Source organism: Strix aluco, chromosome 29 (genome assembly GCF_031877795.1).
Source record: "Strix aluco isolate bStrAlu1 chromosome 29, bStrAlu1.hap1, whole genome shotgun sequence".
NCBI lineage: Eukaryota > Metazoa > Chordata > Aves > Strigiformes > Strigidae > Strix > Strix aluco.
In genome coordinates this window covers 1,395,626-1,414,917 of record NC_133959.1, presented here as the reverse complement: position 1 = coordinate 1,414,917, position 19,292 = coordinate 1,395,626, and the positions used below count along the sequence as shown (strand labels likewise).

At 44.6% G+C, this 19,292-nt stretch overlaps 1 protein-coding gene and 1 long non-coding RNA gene across 3 annotated transcripts; one reads left to right on the top strand and one right to left on the bottom strand.

Moving 5' to 3' along the window:
• The first annotated feature begins 238 nt into the window (after positions 1-238).
• On the top strand, positions 239-19,292 carry MAU2 (MAU2 sister chromatid cohesion factor). Its single transcript, XM_074809133.1, has 19 exons — positions 239-667; positions 762-779; positions 1,037-1,102; positions 1,786-1,881; positions 3,529-3,623; positions 4,134-4,161; positions 4,617-4,772; positions 5,314-5,460; positions 5,931-6,021; positions 6,669-6,772; positions 7,792-7,869; positions 8,493-8,558; positions 8,851-8,934; positions 9,928-9,977; positions 10,222-10,299; positions 10,756-10,867; positions 11,463-11,553; positions 13,276-13,403; positions 14,792-19,292. The coding sequence occupies exons 1-19, from the start codon at positions 239-241 to the stop codon at positions 14,864-14,866; spliced, it is 1,992 nt and encodes a 663-aa protein (XP_074665234.1). The 3' UTR covers positions 14,867-19,292.
• Positions 14,376-17,737, bottom strand: LOC141916519 (uncharacterized). 2 transcript variants are annotated; one of them, XR_012621143.1, is made up of 2 exons: positions 17,598-17,737; positions 14,376-14,860 (listed from the first exon to the last, which is right to left on the bottom strand). It is a non-coding gene; the product is annotated as an uncharacterized LOC141916519 (long non-coding RNA). The 2 variants fall into 2 exon arrangements; XR_012621142.1 differs by lacking the exon at positions 17,598-17,737 and adding an exon at positions 15,234-15,371.

Here is a 19,292-nt window from a genome sequence, read left to right as displayed (position 1 = left end):
TTGCCGCCGCCATTCTCCTTCCCCAGCCCCCCCGGACACAGCTCGGCGGTAGAGACCGGACGGACTACAACTCCCATCAGGCCGCGCGCCCCCCGCCATTTCCCATCAGCGCCTCAGGCGCCTCCCAGCGGCCCGCGGGCGGCGGCGGCGGGGCGGACTCCATATCCCGTCGGCCCCCGCGCGCCGCTCCTCGCCCCCGCCCCGCCCCTCCCGCCCGTGTTGTCGCGGCGGCCCTGAGATGGCGGCGGTGGCGGCGGGCGCGTCGGGCTCAGCGGCCGGCGCGGCCCCACAGCAGCAACCGCCGCCTCAGCAGCAGCCGCAGCCGGCGGCGGGTGGTGCGGCGGGTTCCGGAGAAGCGGGCGGTGGAGGCGGCGGAGGGGCCGGCGGCGGAGGAGGTGGCGGCGGCGCTGCTGGGCCCGCACCGGGGTCGGGGTCGGGCGGCGGCGCGGCCGGGGGGGAGTCGTGGTACCTGGCGTTGCTGGGCCTGGCCGAGCACTTCCGCACGTCGAGCCCGCCCAAGGTGCGGCTCTGCGTGCACTGCCTGCAGGCCGTGCTGCCCCGCAAGCCCCCGGCCCGCATGGAGGCCCGCACCCACCTCCAGCTCGGCTCCGTCCTCTACCACCACACCCGCAACGGCGACCAGGCCCGTGGGCACCTGGAGAAGGCGGTGAGCCCGGCGAGGGGGGGGCGGCTGGGAGGGGGTCCTGTCAGCGGGGCCGGCCTGTGGTGGTTGCAGACTAACCGGCTGTCTTCTCTTGCAGTGGTTGATATCCCAGCAAGTATCCTTTTCCTGGCCGCCCGGGCAGGGAGCGTCGCTGCCCGGCCACCTCGCTCCCGCAGTGAGGGCTCCCATAACAGAACACCTCCTCAGAGAGAGAGCCTGGCCCTGGGGCTGGGGGTTTAGCTGGTATTTTTAATCTACTTCCGTGGTTGGGAGCTGCTTTCCTAACATGTATATTCTGTTAAGGGCTTTTGGACGTCGGGCTGTTGCTGTTTTCCAGACAGTTTAACATTTACTTAACTCTAGTGCTGCTAGATTCCTCAGTTTGAAGATGTTAAGTTTGAGGCAGCCAGCCTTCTGTCCGAACTGTATTGTCAGGAGGTGAGTGCGCTGAGACTGCTTCAGAAATTGTCGGGTGTCTTGGGGCTGCTGCGTTTGAGTGTCTTTGGTCTTGGAGTAGTGTATCGCTATTACTAATAGGATTTATGAAACTTTTAGAGGTCAGCTGCGATGTAGAAATAGAGTGCTAAAGCGTAAGCTGGAAAGACTTTTGGTCTTTCTTATCATGAAAGTTGCTGCTGGAATTGCAACGCAGGTCTTGCACAGCAAAGGAAGTTTACTTGGCCAAAGTATTTCTTTAGCCCTCATTTAGACAAAGACAGGCTAATTTGGGGGGAGGGAGGGAAGTAGGTGGTTTTCCTCAGGCTTTTGTTGTGTTCCTAGGCTATTTTTATTCTTTTTCTCTGGAAAAGCTTTAACTAGTCTTTACTTTCTTTGAAGCAAATGTTAGCTTTTCTTTTTGCAGGAAAAGTGTATATTAGAATAACGGCCAAAGGAGTTAAATAGCTAATACTTTTGAGCAGACTTTCAGTCAAGTGTAGATGTGTGGGCCCAAACGTTAAATACTTGGCTTTGTTACTTTTCATGTTTTAAGGTTCCTGACCTGTGAGACTTTAACGAGGGATCAACACAGAATCCAACTTGTTTAAAAGTTACTATTGTTAGGGATGAAGTTCCCAGTGGCCTGTTTTTTATGTCGACTATGGTGCATGTTTCTGTTTCAGAATTCAGTGGATACAGCAAAACCTCTGTTACGCAAAGCCATTCAGATTTCACAGCAGACTCCGTACTGGCACTGTAGATTGCTTTTTCAACTTGCAGTAAGTGATTTGTATTGATGACCATGTTACACTGTAGCCCTGTGATTGGAAAAATGGCTAGAAGATATCTGTGTTCCTCTTAAAAAGAGCTTGGATGTCTTTTTTTTTTTTTTCTTTTTCTTTCCCCAATCATTGCTGCTAAGAGAGGAAGAAAAGTTCATGCTATAAAGTAATGATGCACTGGTAGGCTACAGATTGGATCAAGGCCCACTTCTTAGGGAAGAAGGCAGCAAGGATCATTCTGTGGGCTCTAGTAACACGCAACTTTAAGAGACAGAGCAAAATAAAATCCACCTTAGGGCTTGCAGGAAGGGCAAATGTTCTTTTAAAGCCTGCTGGAATTGGAGTTTGCCGACCTGAAGTGTTTGTTTGATTATTTTCAACCTAATTAGCACACAGAGCAGAACTGGAATGGGAAGAGCAGCTGGTGCAAAGGCCTCCAAGCAGCGTTACTCTTCCTGTTCTGTAATATGCTCCAAGCCTGGCTTCAGCTGCACAGGTCGGACCGTCTTCGCTTCTAGAAATAAACTGGCACATGGTGGAATTTGCAGTGTTTTAACAGTTGTTGCAGTCTTTACATCATTTGGGAAACTAGTCTTAAAGTGCTGATTGTCCTGCGTGATCCAGCGCATTAGGTGGGGGCCATATCCAGAATATTAACTTATCAGTGGGACGAGCAGATTATTGCTGAAGAACTCCCCGTTTTTCCAGGTTATGCCTCTTCTCCGTTCCTAAAGAGGCTCGAGGTGTTTAATGCGGGAGTTGAGGGAGTTAATTGCTCTTAAAGGTATTCTGCAGCAGAGAGCCAGTTAGGAAGCAATTTTATCTTTGAAGACTGGCTTAATAGTCACCTGTACTTGTCTTTTCCCCCTTCCTGATGAGCTTAAACAAGCAGACCAACTTTGTTGAGAAGGAGTTGCCAGGCTCCTTTGTGTAGTTTAGGAACAGTGAGTTGTGGAGAGCCTTCCTTTCCTATCGATTAAAGGACAAATGTTTACTTTGCGATGAGTTAATGCCTGAGTACTCAGAAGAAGCTTAAGTGTTTTTCTTGGTGCCTCCCTCTGAATAGGATCTTTCCTTGAAGCTTGATGTTCTTTGCTGATTTCCTTTCTGTCTGCTATTTCCTTTCGGGCTTTTGCTTGACCACAGAGGCCCGTGTGTCTCATGGCCTTGGTGCCTGTTCTACAACCCTGGGGCTTTCTACCTGACTTTGGAGAACTCAGAAAATCATAGGAGGGAGGGAGAGGTGCTCTGGCAGCTGCATCATCCTCTCCCCATCCCCGGAAACACACCTCGCAGACTCTCTGCTCTCCCTGCTGGAAAACACGCTCTGTTGTTCCAGTTACTCCAGGTCCATGGTTATATTGGAGCTGTTGGGATCTGATCTGCACATGATCTTAACGGATTATAACAGCTTTGCGTGGTATGAAACTGGGCTGAGACATTTTCTTTGAAATGTTACAGACATTTTTTTTGGAGAATGCCAGGTGTTCCTGGAAAATGTGTCTAAAATCAGATGATACATTTAACAAGTACCAGTTTAGAACTTGTCACGTGTAAAGCACAGGAGTAATTACATTTTTAAAAAAATGCTAACTAAGTTCACAAAGAAAATGCCAATCTCTTACGGACTTTTTTTCATTTCAGCAACTACATACACTTGAAAAAGACTTAGTATCTGCATGTGACCTTCTCGGAGTTGGAGCAGAATATGCTCGGGTGGTGGGATCAGAGTATACCAGGTGAGTTCCCTGGACTTGTTTTTTCTTCCCACAGTAAATATTTTACTTTCCTTTTTCTTTAGAGATACTCTGGTTTTATTTAGAGATGTGATTGCTATGTGGGTTTTAAAAGCAAACCAATATTTCTGAAAGTTTCTCCAGCTCTTTCCTTTTAAAACGAGTAATGTCCACTAAGACTCTGGAGAGTCTTTTTCTCCCACTGAATTTTGTTTATTGTCTTTATCAGCAAAAGTTTTCGCAGTAGCCTGGTTTGACCTTAGAAACTATTGTAACTGGGACTATCCAAAGCTTGGATACAAACCTGAGAGGCTGGGATTTTGGTTCGTGGGGCTGATTGAACCGTTCCATTTAGCTTTTAAATGTCCTTTCTGGGGCAGGTTCTTTAATACTCTTTTCTCTGTTGTCGTTGAGGGGGTGAATGGCAGATTTTTTTATTCTTCAGGGTTTTTATTTACAGTTGTGGTTTGAGTAACTTTTTTTTGAGTGTGACGTTGTTTTGTTTCCTTTCAGAGCACTGTTTCTGCTAAGCAAGGGGATGGTAAGTAGGATGTACTTTTTAAATAAACTATTTACTTGTTTAACTGGTATAATGCAAGTTACAGAGCAATAGAATGTAACTTGCTTGAACATAGGCTGTTTGTTTCAAGGTATCTTGCACTTACCTGTGCTTTATATATTGTGTTTTGTTCATGTGAGCAAGCACAGTATTAAAATATATCTGGGATAAGCCTTAAGTCTGCAGGATTCCTGTGAATATGTTCGGCTTTTTTTTCTTTATTAATTATGACAATTTTCTGGAAGGAAAAAGGATAACTTCAAATAGTCACTGGAGCCCTTGTAATTAGGGATGAAAAGTCTGGTCGTGTGAAAAGTGCAATAAGATGCCTTTGAGTCTGTTTTTGTTTTAAATAGATCAATGTACTTGGGGCGCTCCTCTGGTTCTCCAAGTCTTTAAACCGTTTAGCGCAAAAAGAATTAATTTTTCTTTTATAGCTCCTTCTAATGGAACGGAAGCTGCAGGAGGTGCACCCTCTCCTTACTCTTTGCGGGCAGATAGTTGAAAACTGGCAAGGAAACCCCATCCAGAAAGAGTCGTTACGTGTATTCTTCTTAGTCCTGCAGGTCACGCACTACCTGGATGCTGGGCAGGTACGTGTGGGTTGTGCTGCTTAGAGTCCCCACGTGGGAACTGGGGAGAAGGAGTACTGCCTCAAAAGGAGCTAATTATTACACTGAGGTGATTTGGGGGGATTTTTTTTTTTTTTGGCTGCGCTGTGCTTTTTGTCAATGCAACCTAATTTCTACAGACTTTAATCACAAATGAAATGAGGAGTGAAGAAATTAGTCATTTCTTCTTCCCCGAGGAAAGGTTTGCTGTGATACGCTTATAACCGTGGCGGCCCCTCTGGCTTTTGTATCATGTCGGTGGAGATAAGAGGCTTTGTGTATAATTTTGAAAAACATTTTGAGTGTCTGCTGGTCGTATATGCAAATATGAAGGGCTGATTGTTGTTAATCCTGGAACGGGCCTAAAGTAGTCACTGTTGTGTCGTGCTAGCGTTGTGATTTATGCACGAACTAATTTCCTGAATGTGGGGATTATTTATTGCCGGGCAAGTTTTCCCAACTAAGTAAATGTTCAGGCATCTGGGCTGCAGCAGCTATGTCTGATTTGAATCATCTTTTGCAGGTGAAAAGTGTGAAGCCATGCCTGAAACAGCTTCAGCAGTGCATCCAGACCATATCCACGCTGCACGATGATGAAATTCTGCCCAGCAACCCCGCTGATCTCTTTCACTGGCTGCCCAAGGAACACATGTGTGTGCTTGTCTACTTGGTGAGAAGCTCTTTTTTACTTAATGTATATTGCTAATTAATGAGGAATTGGTTAAAAATTGCTTGGAGCCAGCAGCGATAGATTCTGCAGACCATATGCTGCTTTACGTTACACTGACAGTTTAATTCTGCCACAGCATCTGTGAGACTGTTGCTTTCAGTGATGTCGGTGTTTGAAGAGACTGTGCGAGGAGTCTGGAAACCGGCATGTAACTTTATTAATATCCAAGCCAAATAGAATCAGGTTAACTCGTACGAAGTAGAGCTACGTTGGCTTATTTTTACCAACACAGCGACAGTCGTGACTTCAGATTCCTGAAACTAGTTGCCCCGCTTCTTGAATATGATTATGCTCCTGATTGATGTCAAAAATTAGTTTGAAAAGCTGGTAGCTGAGGAGTTGTGAAAACTCCCAGACCTTTCCTCTTTGCGAAGATAATTTTTTGTAATCTTTCCCATATTTTCCGGCAGGTGACGGTGATGCATTCCATGCAAGCAGGATACCTGGAGAAGGCTCAGAAGTACACAGACAAAGCACTCATGCAGCTAGAGAAGCTAAAAAGTAAGGATAAGGATTATAATTTAGCTGATGCCGCAAGATTCCATTACTTGTTGCTAATTTAAATTAAAACCAAACTACAGCAACCTTCTTTAGCTCACTGCAGCAGCCTGCTGTTTCTGCTGCAGCTAAGAACTTTGCTCTGTTTTAAAACTGGATAGTTACTTTGAATACAGAAATCGAGTTTTGGGGGTTTTCATTGTAACGCAGTAAATGGGGCTGTAAATACCTGCATTTTCATGCTGCCTTTCTGATTGTCCGTGTATTTGGTTATCCAAGTTTTTGATTCAAATGAGTGCGTGTTCCCAAGGAGTTTTTCATTTACTGGTGCTCAGATTCCCACTCCTGACAGTTCAGGCATTGTGGTGTTGGTGTGGGTTTTTTGATTGTGGGGGTTTTTCTTTGGGGTTTTTTTTTTTTTAAACCTGTGACGTACGGAAGAGGAGCTGGGCAGTATGCTGACTCTTCTGACACCAGGTGGTCCAGCCAAAGGGATCACTCTTGAGATTTCCACAAAGGAGTCTTTGTACTGAGGTCTCACAGAACCCCCTGCAGTTGAGGAAGCTGGCTGGGTGCGGGGGAGGCTGTGTGGATGGGATGTTCATATTGTCTTAACTTCACTTACTGAGTTACTTTTGTTCCCTTTTCAGTGTTGGACTGCAGTCCTATCTTGTCATCATTCCAAGTTATTTTGTTGGAACACATTATCATGTGTCGGCTTGTCACGGGGCACAAAGCCACAGCACTGCAGGAGGTAAAAATGGGCTTTGATCATTTCCCTAGTTGTGGATGTGTGCAGTGATAGCTTTTAAAACATGGCAGTTTCAGCTTTGAGGAAGATACTTGGGCTCAGATGGGGATTCCAGCAGTGCTAAACTACTAACAGATATAGTCAGGCCTAACAGTGCTCAGGATACCACAACTCTGAAGCCGTGGAATTAGCTTTTTCTTAATATTTCAGAACACTTCGAAGCTCGTGGAGTCAACAATAATTCATCAGTGGCTACATCTGACACCTTCCTGATCAGGTGTCGCAGTCTGACTCTGGTGTCTTTTCCCTTTCTCTCAGATTCATGACAGAATGGCTCTTAACTGCCTCTTAGTGTTCCTGTCCTGTCCAAGTATTTCTTAGTTTTTAAGGTTTCCTGCCTTTCTGTCCTTTCCTCCTCTTAGATAGTTTGGGGGGAAGCAAGAGAGGGACAGTGTTATTTAATGCAAGAAAGAACTGAGCTTTTTTTCCATTCTCACAGTCATTTTTAAATCCTGTTCATCAATCCCTTATTTATAGGACTTGCTGCTGTATCATCTCAACCTCTGCTGTCAGCCTTCTCATGAATGTACTCGGGCGTTGGGGGGAAATTTAGCTTGCTAAAAGAGTAGTCATCGGTTCTGGCTTATAAAACTCATCACAAGCACATACCCTGTGGAAGATTTTGATCCCAGTTTCTCTGTTGCATGCCAACTCAATCTCTGAGCGTGTCAGAAGAGCTCTGACTTAGGTTTGCAGGTGGTGCCACCATATGGTGGAGCTGCTGCAAAGCAAATAATTCAAAACCAGTTTGAGTGTGCGTCTGTGTGGGAGGCGTGTGTATGGAGCCGTGTGTACCTTGGCTGGAGGCAAGGCTGGCCTCTGCTGTTACCTGGGAGCATGACTTGGGGTTCTTGAAGCAATCGCTGCAACGTACGGAATGAGGTGGATGATGCAAGTAGGTGGATTTAGAGAAACGGAGAAAAAGTATCTTAAAATATGTTGGTTTTTTTTTTTTCTAACAGATTTCACAAGTCTGTCAGCTCTGCCAGCAGTCTCCCAGACTGTTTTCTAATCACGCTGCCCAGCTGCACACTCTATTAGTAAGTGCCTGTGATTACCAGTAAACTTTTGACTCTAGAAGACAGTACCCAAGACTCGTACTTGTCACTGGGACCTAACGAGGACGTAGAGAGGCAGACAGTGATTTCCTGCTGAGTAACGGGGCTGCGTTACCGATTGCCAGCCCTGCTCTGGTTGGACTGGATGATCTTCAAGGTCTTTTCCAACCTAGATGATTCTGTGATCCTGTGACTCACCCCCAAGGCTGTCAGAGGCTTAAGTCCCTTTTTAAAATAAATGATGTGTAACGTGATAGTTAGTGTGTAAGGTAAGTACAGGAGATTTGTACTGTGCGCGTTTGAGACAGTGTGTTGTAGGAACTGTGTAAGGGGAAGAACTTATGTAGTGTTGCTGTTTGAGTATTAAATTAAGGGGTGTTTTTTAGATAAATGGGGCATTTTTTACAGGAGCTTATTATTTTGAAGAACTTTGTGTAGAAATTGCTTATTTTTCCCAGAGCCAAGCAAAACTAAGACGTGCTGGTTATCTTTTTTCCTGCTAATATCCTGGATTTCTTTGGTTTTGTGCTGTCCTTTCTTCTTTGCATTCTTGACTTGCTATAATTATATTATGCGTTACCTTAGAAATATTGTGTCTTCTGCAGGGGCTCTACTGCATTTCTGTTAATTGCATGGACAATGCAGAAGCACAGTTTACTACAGCACTGAGGGTAAGACTTTCTTCCCAAACTATTTACTGTGGATGTTCAATGTGGAAACGGGCTTGTTGCAATTGTTGTGTGGGTCGCCAAACACTTGAGGTTAGAAGGGAAATCTGGAGATTGTCTGTATTAGTTGCACTAGTTCATTTGTGTTTTCTTCTACCCTGAGCACAGCTCAGGTCAGGAGGATTTATTAGCAGCAAAATATCAGACACCAAATCTGTGATTTAGATGGGCTGAGCAAATTCTGGGTTAGATGCTGAAATATTTGACTCTGCTGTTGGTATCTCGTTTATTTTAGCTCACTACACATCAAGAACTGTGGGCATTTATTGTGACAAACTTAGCCAGTGTGTACATCAGGGAAGGCAACCGGCATCAAGAGGTAAGTTGGTTTCTGACTGTTGTTCTAAAAATCAGAACTTTCTTGGAGAGAAAACCACTGTGCTTGGATTATTCTTTTTTTCTGAGCGTTTTTGCAAAGCGGTGCCTTGTCTGGCAGCCAGGCAAACTCCTTCGTCAGGGTAATGTCAATTAATGGTAAAGAACGAGTGGTATCAGCTGGCCTTGCTGCAAACCACCGAAGCGGAGTGTTCTGGATGCAGCACAGAATTCTCTGCAGCGCTGGGAGGGCAAGTTCCCAACGTGTGGTGTGTGGTTAACTCTGTCATCTTGACTCATTCAACCTGTGCGCTTCAGTTTCCATCTGTTCAGGGCTTTTATTAGATGACATAAAACCTAGCAAGGTTTAACTAAACAGCCAGAAATAGGTATGTGCGTGTGTGTGTGTGTGTTCGTTTCGCTTCGGCCCGGTGCCTGAAGCCACGTTAATGCAAAAATTCAGCTGTGTGCACTCTGACGTCGGATCCCTCGGCAGTAACTTTTCAGAGACACTCAGGTCTCTTCTGAAGAGGCTGTAAATGAACTTTTTCACCAAGCACACAGGACTCTGTTAAAAAGCTTAGAGAGCAAAAATAATAATTAAAGAAGTTGACTCTTTTTTTTTTTTTTGCCTGGTTGATTTCTAGTTTTAATTAAATAGCAAAACTGATACAGCACTCATTTGGGTCTTGAACTGCTCAGATATGACAGCTAAAATTTTTCTGAGGGAATACTAACACTGCGTAGAAAGTTCTGTGAAGTCTGAGAAAGCATATTTTATATAAAAGTGGATGTTAGGATCGGAATGGGCATGAAAACTCAATGTTGGAACGTTTGTGCGGTGACCTAACCCGTACAAGTAAACTTGAGTGTGTTTGTGGTGACTTGCACCGTTTTGATTTAACGTGCACTTCTTACAAAAACACTTGCTGTCGGTACTGTAAGCCTGTATGTGAGAAACACTGATTATCTTTCTTTTCCCCTCCTACTTTTGTAGCTTTACAGCTTATTGGAAAGGATAAATCCAGACCATAACTTTCCTGTGAGGTGAGAATTCCAGAACCTATCTACATGCTGATGTTGCATTGGTGATGGTAATACTGGATTTGTAGCAGGCTTTTTTTTAAAAGAAAACAAAATCAACTTCTTTTCAAGGCAGAAGTTCTGACCACGCATTAAATATAATGTTTTGTTCGGAGATTTGATTATTAGGCAAATTCCTAGAAATCTGTCTGTAATGCATGTAATGGCTGCACAATGCCGAGGTTTCAATGCGTTGCTTTGTCCGTAGCTCTCACTGTCTTCGAGCAGCAGCTTTCTACATCCGAGGTCTGTTCTCCTTCTTTCAAGGAAGATACAACGAGGCAAAGTGAGTATAAATCGGTGCACTTGGAAGGTTGGGGAAAAAAAGGAGAGACTAAATCAAGCTTTTTAAGATAAAAATGAAAACCCCGAGGCCTTGCTTTCAAACCTGCTAGCTCTTCTCCCTGTGGATTTAGTCAACCTTCTGCTTCACTTAGAGGAAAATACCAGGAAGCTGTTTGGTTTTAGATCTCTTTAGTTCTGAATGCTGAGAATAACACTTGTGCAGTGTTCTGCAGTGGCACGCCTGAAACAAAAGCTTTTCAAAGGAGGACCCGTGTTAGACTCCTTCTTTGCTAAATGAAAGGTGAGGGTTGGGAATGAAGTGCTTTGTTTAAGGTCACCTGCAGCACGCGTTTATTCCAAAGTGCTAATATTTGCCAGTTGGATTAATTCAGTTCTTAATAATGTTTCTTAGGTACTGGAGTTTTTAAAACGCTTTATTTTTGCTCTGTTTTGGTAGACGATTTTTGCGAGAGACGCTGAAAATGTCAAATGCAGAAGACTTGAATCGATTAACAGCATGTTCTCTCGTACTCCTGGGTCATATATTCTATGTGTTAGGGAATCACAGGGTAAGCCTTCACTGCCGCCGGTATTACCGTGTAAATGTTTGACTTGTCATTTGCCAAAGAAAATCGGGACATTTTGTGAAATTAATCTTATTTTAAGAATGCTTGTTTATTGGTATCCCGCTAAAAGTTGGCAGCTTGTTGACTTACATAATTCTGTAGCTGTAATTTGCATGTTTAATAACGCTTTAACAAAGTAGTAGTGTTTGAAGCCTATTCTAGAAGGGTGTGTTTCTATAATGCCTGAAATCACTTGAACAAAGGAGCTGAATAAAGGACAAATAACATCATTCAACTGGATTGTTTTGGAAGGAATTGTGGGTACAAGCTCCTTAATTCTCACCGTATGCCAGAATGCATGAAATATTTCTATTATCTTGCACAACATAGACACTGTAATTCCTAGGACAGAGCAAAATTCCAGACAGCTTTAGATATGATGTTTACGTTATTGTCCCATTAAGCACTTCCACTCGTTAGCTAGAGCGTGGCAGCAATTAGACAAATTTTCAGCACAAATTTAACATATCTATGTAATGTGTATTCGCAAGGGGGGGAAAAAAATATCCATTTTATTTTGATATCTGCTCTTCACCAGGAAAGTAATAATATGGTAGTACCAGCCATGCAGCTTGCAAGCAAGATACCAGATATGTCTGTGCAGCTGTGGTCTTCGGCTCTCTTGAGAGGTAAGTTAGGGAAAGGTCTTGCACTTAAAGAAAGCGGCCAGGAGCCCCTCGCTGCTCGTGGGGGATCAAGTGGGGGGGGTGCAGGCCAACGCCAGCCTCGCTGGGAGCGAAGTGAAACGCTGCCTGGCTTTGCAAAACACCGCTCAGAGTGCGAGGTGGTTCTTCCAGTTAGTGGTGTGCAGCTCTGGCAGTGCTGTCAGATGCTCCGGGGGGGTTTGGGGGGGGGGGGGTGTAAGACCCCTGGGGCGGGAAGGGCCTGGAGCATCCCCCCCCCCCCACCCCCGGCCCCATGTGACTGGTGCGAGCGGCTGTCGCGTTTCTCCTGCGGCTGCTGGACGGCAGGTCCCGATGCAGACACCTGAACTCGGGAAGGGCCCCGGTTTGCACCCCTGTAGCATTTATTCTGCTGCTGCTCTGCTTCCCTTCGACTGCACTTCCAATTGTAGTAAACATTTGATTAAGTTTCACTTAGGCTTTGCTTCTGTGTATGGGCTCTAATAAATATAAGGGACTATTATATCGCTTCATACATAAATATTGTTTAATCTGACTTACACAGGCCCCAGGATGCTTTGTTCAAATATTGACTAGCTTCTTGGCAGACCGTCAACATTAATGCTGCAATTGATTTGCTCTCACTAGAAAATAAAGCCGTAACTCTACCCTTTTTCCAAGAACTTATCCCGCAGCTTCCCTTTATATTAAATTGTCATGTTTACTATAAGCACAGTGCTCTGCATCGAGCTCTGTGAGCCAGGCTTATTTTCTGCTTTGCTGTTGCCTTTGCTACAAAATCGCTTCCAGGCGATTGAAATACTTTTCTTACTCATTTCCAAGTAGTAGTTGACGTACAAAACCTGCCGATAGTACAATGATGAATCTACTGTAGATGAAACACCGCCCCGTGTTCAGCTGCTGTTGCCTCCGGTCGTATCCACGAGCCTGGGAACAGTGAGAGGCAGTTCCCGTTCTGCTTTGATTTTTCCTAAGAGCTTTCTCTATAGAACTAATTAACTACTCTTGAAGAAAAGGTGCTTGATGAGGAGAACCAGAATACAACCACATCTTCATCGATAGGAGATGCAGCGTCCCAGCCCAACACACTGTGCTGCTTGTAATTTTATAGCTGAAATTGGGTGATTCTTAGTAGGTTACCAGTCTTAAATCTGACTGAGCTGATAACTGTGAGTAAATCTCACAGAAAACCAGACACTAAGATCAGCTTTCGGTGTACGCAAAGCAGCAGGCTTCTGTAGTCCCCCAAAAGCAAGGATTCACAAAAAAAAAAAAGTGTTGCTTGACGTCTGAAACGGGTATTGCTGAATCCCGCAGCAGTGAGCCTTTGCTGTCCCCACTAGATGGTGCTGGAAACTCAAAATCCAAACGCAAACGGCAAAGGGGCTTTTATTGGAGTGGGACACTTGCTTCCTCCTTTTAGAGCTACCGTAATGTTATTTTTAATAGTTGGAAACTAACACCAAATCCTGCAACGTGCGCTGCCGCGCTACTGGAAAAGGGGAGGCTTCAGGTTCCCAAATGCCCCTGCTTCTCTAAAAGTGATGATAATCTCTTAAAAGCAGTGATAAAACTTTGGTATATTGGCTGTTTAAATGATTCTGTCATCAAATACAGGGAAGAGCCTTTTTGGATAAGAGAGCTGGTCAGCTGAGCACAAGCAGAGCCCGTGTTTCTTGGTGAGCACACGATGCTCTTGTCTTTCAGACCTGAACAAAGCCTGTGGAAACGCCATGGATGCACACGAGGCAGCACAGATGCATCAAAACTTCTCCCAGCAGCTCCTCCAGGACCACATTGAAGCGTGCAGTCTTCCAGAACACAATCTCATCACGGTAAGCGACCTCCATCTTGCAGTTATGAGCTGTTTTTAAGGCAAAACTTTGCTTTCCTTTACTATTCCTTCCTTCTGCTGAGCGCGCCTCAGTAAGTTGCCAAAATTCAGTCTACTTCTAGTATTTAAACTGGACTGATAACAGAAAAAGGGAGTGTAATAGGTTAATTTTTATAAAGGTTATTTGGTGGGGCGTGGTCTTTGTTTCTTAGAAGTGTTTTCTTGGTAAACCAGAACTTTTCTTTTTTTAAACAGTTTTTGTAGCAGGTAGCCACTTTGACAACCATTGCTTTTGAAACAAACTTACTATGTTCTCAGGTTTAATTTTAATGTTGAGGTCATCCAGTCTGCCTTGTTCTGGGGAGTGTTTGTACACTGCTAAAAGTACAATTTTTACTGATACATTAGCATTCCTAAGGTTTGGGGTTTTTTTACTTATCTATAAATTCAAATATTCCAGTTACACCATCTGATGTCTCTGTAGCCATTGCCTTAAGGTGCAACTTCCTTTAGACTTCAAATATTGATAGCCTTCCTGTCAGAAATGTTTTTAACACTGTTTTTAAAATATAGAATGATTTCCTAAGCTGCAACCCAGCAATGGCATAATTTAATGTTCTGGATTGAAATAATGTCCAAATGGGAACATGAGCTGCAAGGAACTTGATGTCTTTTTCCCAACATTCCCTTTTGGGGAGAAGAAAGGGGGGGAAAAGGCTGATAGGAGGATGCTATTTGCTGGCTTTGCTCACGAAGGGATCCCCAGACTTGTGAGGATGAAAGTGTCGAGACCCCCCGGCCAGGCGCCTGCCTCCACCCGTGAGCGCGGCCCAGCGACACGAGCCACCACTCCCGCCTCCCTGTCTTTGCTTGCCGTGGCATAATCTGTGCTGGATTAGAAATCTGGAGGGGGAAGAAGATTAAAAAACCCAAATATTAAATCTGCCCATTTTAGAAGATTTTTGCCCAATGTGAGAGAAAAATATTTTAGTAGCGAAATGAGAGAATCAGAGGCTTTACTTGCTCTGGGAACACCAGAGCTGCAGTGCATAATGGGCTCAAACACATCCAAAGTTAGTCCCTCGGTGGTGGAAGTCACAGTTTCCCACGTTTGGACGGTCAGAGGTTTACCTGTAAGAGCAGGAAATGCTTTTGCTTGATCACCATTGACCCTGGATCCAGCACAGGAGTCAGCTGGGTTTGGAATGACGGGAGCTCCACGCATGTAAAACAAAGTCAAACCTGATACGCAACTTCTCGTGATGAAATCTTTAATTATCTCCCGGTAGCGAACGTCTCTATGGCGAGCTCCTTCCTCTGGCCTCGCTGCCATTCCTCCCCTCCCCGGGCAGTGGCTGTAGGATTTTCATGCTGTTTGTTATCTTTCAGTGGACAGATGGACCACCTCCTGTACAGTTCCAGGCACAGAACGGACCCACCACCAGCCTGGCCAGTCTCCTGTGAAACAGAATAACTATCAGGACAGTGTGTTTAAAAAGAAAAAGAAAAAAAAAAATGCCAAAAAAGGAGAAAAAAAATTCATGCAAAATCTTTTCTTCAAAGAAAAGGCAGCAAACTCCTCTTCTAGCGAGGGCCTTGTAGGAAACAGATTGCAAAGACAACGTACATTTCATAGACTTGCGAAGTGAGAAGGGCATTTTAAGCTGCTTTTACATAATGTGTGTGAATATACAGCTAGTGTGTATATACCTACTGGTTTTAATCTGCTTTCCTCTTACTGAGAATTAAGGTTTAGTCCAAAGGACACTTGTTCCTTAAATTGTTAGGTATCTACTTTTTAAAAATTGTCACAGAAATGAAGAGGACTCACGCAGTTTTGAATACCAAGCCTTCCCTGGAGTACGATGCATGCCAGTTTTAATGTTTTCTGTGCCCTTCCGCTCCTGGGAATAATTGGATTAAATCATGATTGATTGTAGGGTGCCCTAAAGTTCGAAATTTAGTTTCTGAGGTAATATTCTTTCCTTCTCGTTGTCTGCAAGTCGTTGCCAGTGCTGTTTGTAGCCTTGCAGTGAAGGTCGGGAGGAGATGGGCGCGATCCGAGTGCTGAGGGGTGTTCGCAGCCGGGGGGGTGCGAGGTCCTCAGGGTGTCCCCCCCCGGCTGAGCAGCAGGTTCCACCTCCCGGATGCAGGAGTGTGGGACAGTGTGCCACCACTTCATCCCTGGGAGGGTTTTTTTCCTTCTGTCTCCCCTCACTGATGTGCGGGCCCGCCCAGGGGCAGGCAGAACCACAGCTCTCTCCATCTCTGCCACTTGGTGTGATTTGTACAGAAAGAGGAAAGGTCTTGTCCTCCTGGCTAGTCCTGCGTTGGCCAAGCAGCTGGGAAACAGCGTTTTTTGCATCTTTACTGCAGCCTCACCAAGGGAAGGCAGCATCTGTGCCTTAATGATTTTTACAAGTCAGAGTTAAACTAGGTGGTTAAAACCCAAATCCAATATAAGCCAGAGGCTTATGATAAAAACTATAGTCTTGCCCTTGGCAAAAACTTAACGTTTCCAAACTTTTCTGTGTTGGCTTTCCTGTTCTGTCTCAGTGTTTTGAACTCTTCAGCTGTGAATTCTCACTGCGTTTGCCTGTGCCTCGGCAGCTGCCTCAGAACAGGAGAGACGAGGCCCAAGTTTGTTCTGCAGAAAACAGTGTGAGAGTTGTTAATTCCATGAAGCAGCAGCAGCAGCTTTATAGCAAGGATCTGTGCCAGTCCGTTCAGTGCCATGTAAAGCTTGGGAGGTTCATGGGGTTGAATAAAGGTCTTTTTCTCTCTTGGTAGCTCTGCATATTTATCTCCCAACTTAAAAGGGGTAGGGACAAGGAATCTGCTAGAAAAATCACTTGTGCAGGGCTCTCTGTGATTGCTTCTTAGGGAGGAGGAGAAAATTTTAGAGGAAATATTTGACCCCTTCAAACCTTTAAAACTTATTGCAGAAGGAATACTGTGAAATCTGTCTTTAATCATAGGATGGTTTGGGTTGGAAGGGACCTTAAAGATCATCTAGTCCAACCTCCAGTGGTCATTCTTTTTCAAAGTCTTCTGTCTAGCAACTGCTCGGACACACTTGCTTTTTGTAATTCAAACCCCTCAGTTTTTACCACTAAATGATATTAAGAGGACAAGTGCTTGTCCAGTTACCAAATAGGATTTTATGTTTCCTCTACTGGACATGTGATGCCAGTTTAGGTCCTGTTCTCAGACATGTACTCTTGCAGAAGCCATCTGTATTTTAGGCCTTGTTCGGTCTCCACCAGGGGAAAAAACGGCCTCAATATTGGTATAGGGAGAGAGTCTCATTATTGGGTTTGCAAGAAAAAAATCAGTGCTGTTTAAAATCTCCCTTAAAACTCAAAAAAAATAGGAAAGAAGTTTGTGAGTTAGCGTACAGGGTATTTGGAGGTACCACATACAGGGAGAATCCACGCAGATGGGCCCCGTCCTGCATCTCTTGCTCACTGAGACCGTGGTGGGTGTCACCACCCGGCTCTCACAGCGTCCTGTCCCCTCGGAGGCTCTGGGCTGCGGAGCTGCCCCCGGCCCTGCTGCGGTGTTCCTGGGGCCGGGGCAGGAGCCCGTCCCCCTGGCAGCACTGTGGTGGCCCCGGGTCGTGGCGAGAGGAGGAGGAGGGTTCATGGGTCTGAGCTTGGCTGGGCCGCGGGGATCTGTTAGAACTTCATAAGCTCAACGGCTGGCGTGTGCTCGGATTCCGATCGGGAACGATCGGGTAAATCCTACCTCGGGAATATCGATACCACAGGGACTATTTTTAAGTCTTTCCCTTTTCTTGGTGTGTGTATGGGAAGCAGTATCTCCCTTTGGCTGCTCCCTCCAGAAGTCACTGAGTTGCAAGGACTCAGTACCTGGTTTTAAGCGCCTAAATTTTCTTGTAGCTGAGGAATGACTAGTAACTGCAAAACAAGTACTTTAAAATCTGCTAGAGTCCCATTCAGGTCATCCAAACATTCTCTTTTTTTTGTCTTTTGTCATCCAATCTGAGGCTGTTATTTAACTGATTACATGCTCATCGCAACTATAAATTGCTTTAAATGTTGGCCAAAAAAGTGCTGCTTCTATAAGGCAATATTAAAAAAAAAATCCCAACTCTAGAGAGCTGTGGTTTGGGCTGAGTTTAAGAAAAGCACTTTGCAGCAAGTGAGATGTCCAGGTAGCTGCATCTCCTGACCTTCTCCTGCTGCTCGAGGACCTGCAGAGCTGAAGATTGTGTTGGGGGAGAGCGATTTGCAGTGGCAGTTTTCTGGCTTCTCCTTGTCGGTACTTGTGTGCGGACCAGGCTGCTCTGTAGCTCGGCTCCTTTGCCGGTCTGTCCTCGGAGGGAAGGAAGTACTTGAGGGAAAGCTGCCTGCTTGCTTCTGATGGAAGTGCGCTCAGGTTTGAACAGGAACCATTTGCTGAATGTGGGAGCTGAACTGGTAAAGTCAGGAGGAACAACCCGGGATTCCCTCGGCTGTGACGAGGCAGGTTGGCCTGGGCTTTGCTTTTGTGCAGAACAGCGCTCGGCCGCGCTCCCCCGCAGCCTGTGGAGGCCAGAACTCTGCTCCATTTCCAGAGTCCTCTTCCCATCACAGAATTTCACAAATCCTGTAAATTTGAAAATAACTCGCTGATTTTCTATCTCTAAAATTCAATGTACATTTGTTACAATGTACAGTGCTTTTTAACTACACTTGTATATTAAATTATTTAATAGTTTTTGCTTTTCAGTATCTTTTGTATGTAGCAGAGATTAAAACAAGGACCTCATAACTGAAGTTCTTCCTAATTTTCGAATGCGTATGTAAAGTTGAACAGAAAACTAGAAGTTTACAGTTTACAAATAATGTTCTGTTAAGTGCTTGGTCTGTCTAACTTGATTTGAACAACCTATTTCTAATCTTTCTTGTCCAATCATTTAATTCTCTATAGAAACAAACATGAAGTCTTTTATGAACTTCTAAAAAAATTATTCTTCTAAAGATGTAATTTAGAGAACTGTACAGTTTTTTCTCTAGTATTTTTAAAGGAGTAGCAAGAACTTACACAGAAGCATCTAATCACTGTTTTGTAGATAGTGTAAAAACTTATATATGTATAGAGAATGCAGTCTGAAGTGTTTGCCTGTTGTATTTCATTTCCTACACTATGAACATCAGAAAGGCCCATGTACACAGGAAATCTAGATCAATCTGGCGGCTGGGGAATTAGAAAAAAAAAAATTTAAAAAAAATCGTGAACTTCATCCCCCGTCATCCCATCTGTGCACTCACTGTGACACCAGGAGCGAGAACCGACATTGGTAGAATGTCAGGGCCTTCTGCTGCAAAGCTGCCTGTGGACACGTGGAGTTCAGCACCGTGTATTCCGTGTTACTTCACTGCTTTGATTTTATTCATTTTTTTTCCAAATTCGCCAGAAAGTAAAATGATGACAGGAGCTCAGTAACGTCCCATTTCACTTCAGAGATTACTGACCTCTCCAAATCATGCTGAATAAACCCGTCTCCGGAATGTACGGCAGTTCTTGCCACAGTGGTGAGAAGGAAATCGTGTCGGTAGTTTAGGCTGTACAGAACACTTGGAGAAATCAGGATGAAATAACACCTGTCTGTGCTCTTCTACTGTCTGTCTTAGCAAGTGTATTTAATTGTTTCCTGCAGTGAACCTTTAAATGTTACGTCAGGTTTGTACAATGTATTGTTAAGTGTTTGTAGTTCTCCATAAGTAGCAGGACGCGTACCCTCTGCCAGTGCTCCTTCCCCAAGCTGTAAATACAGTAACTCATGTAATGAGACGGAACCGGGGGCATCACTTTGTTGCCTTGGTTTCCTCTCGTTTTCTATATTAGAAGAATTTTTAAATAAAGTTTAATTTTACTTCTTCTA